An 8,442-nucleotide genomic window follows, 5' to 3' on the forward strand; every position below is an offset into this window, starting at 1 on the left:
TTTAATTTAAATTTTATTAAACTATAAATATTTCGTAAAAAATTAAAAAATAGCATTTTAAACCTTTGAATTAAAGGGTTTTGTAAAAGGTATTAAAATGTTTCTAATAATACTAATAAATTATAAGGTGTTTTAATATATTAAGAAAAAGTAAAATGTTTTAATTTATTGAGAATAAAAATCTTATAACATATTACATTTGGAAATAAAATAAAAATTATTTAATTGAATTATTATTATTAATTAATAAATTCATATTTTTTTATATTACATATAATTTATAATGTTTTCAAAGAATTCAAATTCCTTTCTTTTCCCATTTTCTTTCCCTCTACTCTTGCTCTTGATCGGTGCTTTTCTCTTCCGAATTGAATTTTCTTAATATATCTTTCTTTAATATAGTTGATTAGACTATAATTCAAATACAAGCTTAGCATAACAGCTAATTAGGTTTTAATTACTATAATTGACTTATTAATTTTTTCTTTATATAATTTTTTTTAAAAAATTACTATATAAACTTAATTAAGTGGAAGTTAAATACAAATAGGACTAATAAGTTTAAATTGGTATAAGCTCGTAAATTAATTAAATAATTAAAAATAATATAGCTATAAATAATATAAAAGTAAAGTTGGGGTGAGCGGTGTTTGGTACAAATCGAAAAAATTGATCGAATCGAATTAATTTGAAATTTCAATTTAGTTTTTTATTTATTTCGGTTCGATTCAATTTTTAATTTCAAAATTTCCGGTTATTTTAATTCGGTTTGATTTGATTTTAATAAAAAAATAAAAAAAAAATAAATCGAATCGATAGTGATAATAATATATTACTTTCAATAATATAAAGAGATTAGATCATTTTATGATTAAAATATTTCAATTGTATTTTAAAATTAAAAATAAAGTGTAAAAAATAAAAAAATTTATTAAAAATTCAAACTGATCAAATCGAATTGAATCGAATCGATTCGATTTGGATTCTGATCAAAATTAGTTCGGTTTAATTTTTATAAATATTAAAATTTTAAATTTTATTTTATTTAATTTAATCCGATTTTAAACCGAACCGACCAAACAATCCCCTCTAAAATAAATTGTGTTTTTATTCATTCCATTATTCCCCTCTTCCTTCTTTTATATCTGGTATAGATATTATAAATTATAAATAAATGATGAAATATATATTTTAAAAATAATATTTATACTTTTCATTCATATTATATATGAAATATATTAAATTTAAATAATTTATTTAATTATTAAAACTTTAAATAATAAATTAATCTTCCATTTAAATTTTATAAAATTAAAGTGGTTAAAATATTTTTGAATAGTAGTAATTTAATTTAGTGATAAATATATCTGAATAAATCTATTTCAGGTTCTACTCTCTTAATTTCTAATTTTCATTTAAAAAAATTATTAATATTTAATTTGAAATTGTAATAACTCAAACTTAAATTTATTTCAAAATTAAAAGAATTTATAAATTAAATTTAAATTTTTTAAAATTTAACTTCATTAATAAAAAAATAGAATTTGATATTCAAATAATATAAAAAAGAACTCACATACCTTTTAATATATATATATATACACTACAAATTTTAATGATCTCTCAAATAATGAAAACGCAAGACTCACGAAAATTGCTTTTGTATGAATTTATGATATGAATAAAGTGACTTTTCTTTGCCATTAATAATGTAATTTGCTTTGTTTTGAATTTTCGTAATACTCTAACTCACATAAATATAATATTAAATAATAAATCACATCTACAGTTATATGACCGCATCAATGGAAATTATAATTAATTCAAAAAATATGCAAATTATCTTTTCAAAAAACATCATCACGTGTAATACCTAATTCATAAACTAATACATCATTAGATGGGATTTTTTTGACCGTTGATCTTCCAGTCAATATCCACATATATATTTCCGGCAAATTATATTTTTAAAAGTAAATACATTTTAATTTTTAAATTTTAACATAATCAACAGATTATTTTTTATATTTTTAAATTAAATATTTAAATTTTTATATAATTATTTCATTTAAATTGAAAGTATTTTCATGTATAATGATATATTTTGTTAGTAAAATCAAAAGAAAATAAATATTTCAAATAATTAAAAATACTCTATCAACACTTACATATTATAGGTATAATTTTATATTATTTAAATTATATTTTGTTTTTTAAATTTTAATATAATTAATAAATTAGTTTTTATATTTTTAAAATTAAAATTTTAAATTTCTGAAACTTTTTTGAAAGTAAGATTTCTTTCTAAAATATTTTTTATAAAAATTTATAATCTATTTAAAAGTTATTTGATATCACTTAAAAATAATTGAAATTTTATGTAATTTTTAAAGTTTTAAAATTGTAAATATTAAAATATTTTAATAAATAAAAATTAAAAAAAATTAAAAATTAGTTAAATAAAATATTATAAATAAATTAATTAAAATTTAAGTATTCTTTTAAATAAAAAATGAAGGATTAAAATGTTTAAATTATAATAAATGACAGTATATAGAAATCAATACATTAATTATATTTAAATTTATAAATTTAAGTGTAGTTTATTTATTTAAAAGAGTAATAAAAATATTTTTATATTTTTATTGATAAAAATAAACTATAAAACCTGTAATTTAGATGAATTGATTGTAAAAAAATTTAAATATATAATTTTAAAAATAATATGGATGAAAGTAATTTACTCTATTTTTAATTAATAAAAAGAAAATATTAAAATAAATAAAATAAAAATCACAAAATTAAACAAAGTCAACATAACATCCCAAGGATCGCTCTGCGCTTTCCACATTCGATTAAATCAAACCGTTTCCGTAGGGACCCACCCAGCTGTTGAACCATGACCACTGTCCTTAACACCTCACACATAAACCTGTTCTCTTTGTGTGAATATGACCATATACGATTTATCCCCGTTGGCTTCTCTGTTAATTATTCCAATGATCTTGCCAAATCTTCATTGTTTTTTTTTTCTTTGTTGAGTAGAAAAACTGAGAAAAAAATCTATTATTTTAAAAATAAATCAATTTTTTTTTTGAAATAGATAAAATAAATCAAATTTTAATAGCTAAAATAAATAAAGTAACTAATTTATAAAATTTTTAAATTTTATAAATATTTTAAAATATTTTTTAAAATCGAAAGATGACTTCACAAATTTATTTATATTATAAGTAATAAATAATAAATTTTTCATTCAGCTAATTGGTGATATTTTTCAAGTCATTAAACCAATTTAGCCAAGAAAATTCTATTAATCTTGTCATTAGGATAATACACTTTGTTTGGCTATAGATGTCATGAAGGAATTTCTTTTAATTAATAGATAGATGATGAGAAACCATGCCAAACTTAAATACATAATAGATTAAAATAATTAACAAAGGCCCAAAAATATTACATAACAGTTTAAAGAAATTCTATATATTTAGAGCTCTAATGGCCCGACTCACGTGATAATCCAAAGAAAATTCAATTGCTACTCTATTGGCGTCGTTTCTCCTTTAATTTTATAAGTTATGTGAGCTCAAAGAATGCTGGTAAGACCAAAGAAATAAATTCTTCTGATTGAATGCAATAACAGTTAAAAGGAATGAATTTTTCGCTACAGAAGAAGCCTGTTAGATCGTACCATACTTGAAACGTATGAAATAAAAAGAGAAATGTGATTAAAAATATAATTTTAAGCCTGTTAGGAATGCAATAACTCATTTTTATATTTGAATTAACGAAAAAAATGAAAAGAAATGTGAATGAAATAAAAATAAAAATATTTTACCTAGTGTCTTCTAGAGTATAGTAATATTAATAAAAATTAAAATTATGGTAGGAACTCTAATTTTACTTTATTTGAAAAGCTTTTCAAATAAATTAAAAAAGAAAAAACAATATATAATTTTGTAATTTTACTTATTTCACAGTTTTAATAAAATTAATTAACTTATAAATATAATTTTATCATAAATAACAAATTTTCAGTATGTATTACTTTCCTTTTTCTTATTATTTGACCTCTTTAAGTAAGTTTCCATCCTTACTTATTTTCTTAATTTTCCCATCAACCCAAACAAGCTGTTAACCTTAGTGGCGCATGAAAACGCGGCGTTTCGCCTGCCAAGGTTTACCAATCGACTTCACAATATCCAAACCATGGTTAAATTTTAGGCCCAAGATTGCTTAACCATAGTTAACAAATCTGCCTGGCTTTTTATAAACCTCAGCCACCAGAAAGTGAGAGAAAAAAAGGAACAGACTGTTATGCTAGAGAGAGAAGCGAAGGATATTCTTTAGAGAAAGAGAGAGAGAGAGGTCGCCGAGAGATGGCGCTTTACATCGATGAGGTGGAGGTCTGGAAATGTCCAAAACACCCTTCGAAGAAACGCCGTACAGGTATCTGTCACGTATGCCTCCGTGAGCGACTCTCATCCCTCTGCCCGGACTGTGCTAACGTGCGCCCATGTGGTTGTTCCGCCGCCACCACGTCTTCCACCAGCTCTTCTTCTTCCTCATCTCACTTCTCATCCACCGCAGGAATCGGAACTGTCGGCCGAGTGTCAAGTCTGATAGAGAGTGAGCCTTCCTTTCGCCGTTCGAGGTCACTCGCAATTCCATTTCTACGGTCAAAGCCGCCGGTTGACCATGATTGCTCTGTCCGCAAAGATAATAGAAAAACGGCTTCGCCGTTTTGGTCGCTGTTCAAGAGTAGTAGTAGTAGCGGTAACACGAGTAACAGAGGCGATATAGAGCGAAACAACGCTGTTTTATTAGAACAGGAAGATTCAAACAAGAAGAAGAATGAGGAGGAAAGAAAGAAGATGATGCGAAAATCGAGGTCAGTGGCGGCAACTGTGACGGCAGAATCCCGTAGTGTTGACGTAAAATCATCAAAAGGGAAGGGCTGGTACTTCCCGAGTCCGATCAAGGCTTTCAAGCAATCTACCTCAAGGGGAATAATGGTACAAGAAAGGTCGCCTTTGTACAGAGGTTGATTTTTTCAAATTTCCGCTTCAAATTTTTTCAACTAATTTAATTATTACTACTTTTCCTGAGATTTAGATATGCAATTGAAATTGAATGAATTTTATGATGATTAATTTTGTTGATGAAATGAAAATTTAATGATTGGGATAGGGAAGAAGGGGGTAGTCTGAGTGTGTACTAAGTGCTTCATAATTCATGATGGATGGAAGAGCTATCCATTTGGATTTTGGACCCACTTCCTCTATAAGTGTGGCTTTGAAGATAAAATTCATCAACTGTGACTTGTACCTCCAACAACAGAATAACACTTTGTTCTCTTCTGTATCGAAAATTTTTCTTTTTAATTTAATTCAGTTATTTTCTTTTGAAAAAAAATCTAATTTATTTTTTTATTTAATTTTATATATTGTTAGAAATTTATAACAGGTGTAAAGAATAAAAACATAAAATTAAAATGATTTTAATAAAATTGATTTATGCAGATAAATGGAAGCATTTTTTTTTTTTAATTCTGTTTAATTTGATTCAATCAATAACTCAATTCAATTTTATTATTATTATTGTTTCCTTTTTTATTTTATTATATCTGTTAGTTATAAAATTGAAAAGATGGATTGCACAACTTTATCTTATTGGTAATTTTTTTAAAAAATATTTATTACAAAGAAAATTATTTTATTTTATTAATATATTTATATTTCGTTCTAAATTAACTAATTTATATTTATTAATTATATATATAATATTTATTTATTTATTTTACATTTTAATAATATAATATTTTATCGCAATTTGTTAAATCTTTAAAGGTAAATATTTATCTAATTTTTTATTAATGGAGTCTTAAACTCTATTTTCCACTCGTTTATAAGTACAACTGAAATTCTAATTTTACTAAATTATTAACTCTTTTGTAATATTATTTTGACTAAATGAGCATTAATTAGTGATAACATTTGGTTCTAGCAAAGAGAAAGAGAACGAGAATACATGACTAAACATCAAAAGTAAATGGCTAAAATTAAATTTCTGATGCATTGTGTAAATCAAAATAAAATTGGAACAACTAGGAAATTAAGTGGGAAAAATATGTTTCAAAATTAGATAAATTTATAAATTCAAAAGATTATATAAACATTATATGCATGTTTTATAACTTTACGACTTATATTATGATATAAATGTTTGACATTAATTTGTGAAAATACATTTAAATTTGCCTAGCCTGACTTGATTTATGACTAAAAATATATATTCTCATTTGGTAAATTTAGAGTTTGAATCTCCACTTTTCCAATTTTCTATTAAAAAAATAAATAAATTAGATATATTTAACTTTTGTGATTACATTTGTTTGTGATATTACTTTGTTATAATATGAAAATTTATTAAATAAATAAATAAATGCATATTTATATAGTAATTGTTGTTTAGAATTGAATAAAAAGAAGTTAGTGGTAGCAATTAAATAATAAAACTAAGTTATTATTCTAAAAGTAATTTCTTTAAAAAAATGTTTTTGGCATGTGGATTGTTTTTTGTAAAGAAAGCCTTAAAAATGGGAAACAAATCTTTGTGCAAAATGAAGAAGCAAGCAAGTATGAAGGGATTGTTGTCCCCCGTATGCGCATGATTGCAAAGTTGAGTAACTTCACATGAATTTTTGCAAGTTTCATAAGGTTCAAGAGCACAATGACAATATGGCTAATGCCCACGTAACAATAGTGCTTCGAACCGGAAAGTGGAGGATAATAGGTTGGATTTTCAGAAAATAACTTCACTCCGTCAATAACTTAAATATTATTTATAATTGTTGATTTATTTTTCAGAATATAAAAAATAATAAAATTCACTTTATATTAATGTAGTTAATATATAATCATGAAGAATGAATTATGTATTTATTTTACAAGTTTAAGAGTTGTTTAAAATTATAGTGATTTTCATAAAATAATAATAGAGTCAAATCAAAATCGCGTCAATTTATAAATCAATGGATTATCAACATTTTATTACATACAAACATATAATCCTCTAATCCTCTAAATACATGTGTAGGAAATAGCATGTTCAAAAGTAACACATACAAGGTTTTCAATCTTTAGATCACATTCTTCTTGATATAATGTTTCGGAAAAATTTAAAAATTCATTTTATTTTTCTATTAATATAGAACTCTCACTCGCTTTTTTTTAGAGAAATAAAAAATAAAATATAATTTACAACTTACGGTACTACCCACCAATCCATGATCATGCAACTGTTAAATCACTTTTAAAAATTAATTTTTTTAATATTTAATATTTAATTTATTTAAATTAAATTAAAAATTAAATATTGGTGTCAGGATTATTATAATTGTAATTATATAAATAATAAATTGAGTTGTAAATGGGATAACAATCTAATAATACAACAATCAATATCTATATGATTTTCTCTTTCTCCTCCTCCCTTCTTTTCCCTCTTGATCTCTCTTCTTTTTCTATTCTTCCTACTTTATTCCCTTTCTTATATTTCTTTCTTCCATTTCCTTTATTTTCTAACTAGTTATGGCTCTGCCATAACAATTGGTATCGAAGTTGTACAATCCTAGGCTATTTTCATGTTTCTTCTTCTTCTTGATTCTAAATTCTTTCCATTTCTCTTCTCTTTGTGCTTCAATAGCCATAAGTTGAAATTAAAAACCGCAAATAATCAAAACTTTGACAAACAAAAATTTTCATATCAGATTCAACAGAGAATGGAAAAAACTCATCAAACCTTAATATAGAAATTGGATCAATTATTGGAATTACTAGCTCAAGAATTGAGCATTGCCATTGCTGCCTATATAGAAGGGTAGGAATTTAGATCCATCCAAAATCTTGAACAAGAATATCACACTTTCCATGGTATGGTCTTGTGGTTAAGGAACGAGGTGCTGCAAATTTTGATTGTTTCTATCTTGAAGAAGACGATCAAGAATGTGAAAGCAATGAGGATCAAGTTCTTGCCCTCAAATTGAATTCTTCTTCTCAGAAGTTTACTGAAGATATAGAATCTTCGGTTCAAGATAATACTACAACAAGGCATCAAGAAAAGATTCTATAATCCGATCTAAGAAATTGTTCCTTCAATTGATAAGGATATGCAATGTGAGTGCTAACTAATCTTGAAGCCTTTTGAATGTTCCAAATTGAAAGAAGAAAAGCAGGATCATGACATTGGTTTAAATTTTTCAACATCATATACGAATGAAAACTAAAGACCTCGCTAGTAATCTAAGTTCTTGTATTGTAGAGCATGCAAATAATGAGAAAAATGCAGTTTCTAAACTTGAGGAAAAAGATCAAGTTTTGAGTGTGACGGAGCAAAAGGGTAAGGTTAGCCAATTAATGCATGATCTGGAATTTACATATC

At 24.5% G+C, this 8,442-nt stretch overlaps 1 protein-coding gene across 1 annotated transcript; it reads left to right on the plus strand.

The window, feature by feature from the left end:
- Positions 1-4,298: 4,298 nt before the first annotated feature.
- On the plus strand, positions 4,299-5,366 carry LOC110601082. The gene has a single exon (XM_021738093.2). The coding sequence runs from the start codon at positions 4,380-4,382 to the stop codon at positions 5,046-5,048; it is 669 nt and encodes a 222-aa protein (XP_021593785.1). The 5' UTR covers positions 4,299-4,379; the 3' UTR covers positions 5,049-5,366.
- The last annotated feature ends 3,076 nt before the right edge of the window (positions 5,367-8,442 follow it).

Source organism: Manihot esculenta, chromosome 15, assembly GCF_001659605.2.
Source record: "Manihot esculenta cultivar AM560-2 chromosome 15, M.esculenta_v8, whole genome shotgun sequence".
Taxonomy (NCBI): domain Eukaryota; kingdom Viridiplantae; phylum Streptophyta; class Magnoliopsida; order Malpighiales; family Euphorbiaceae; genus Manihot; species Manihot esculenta.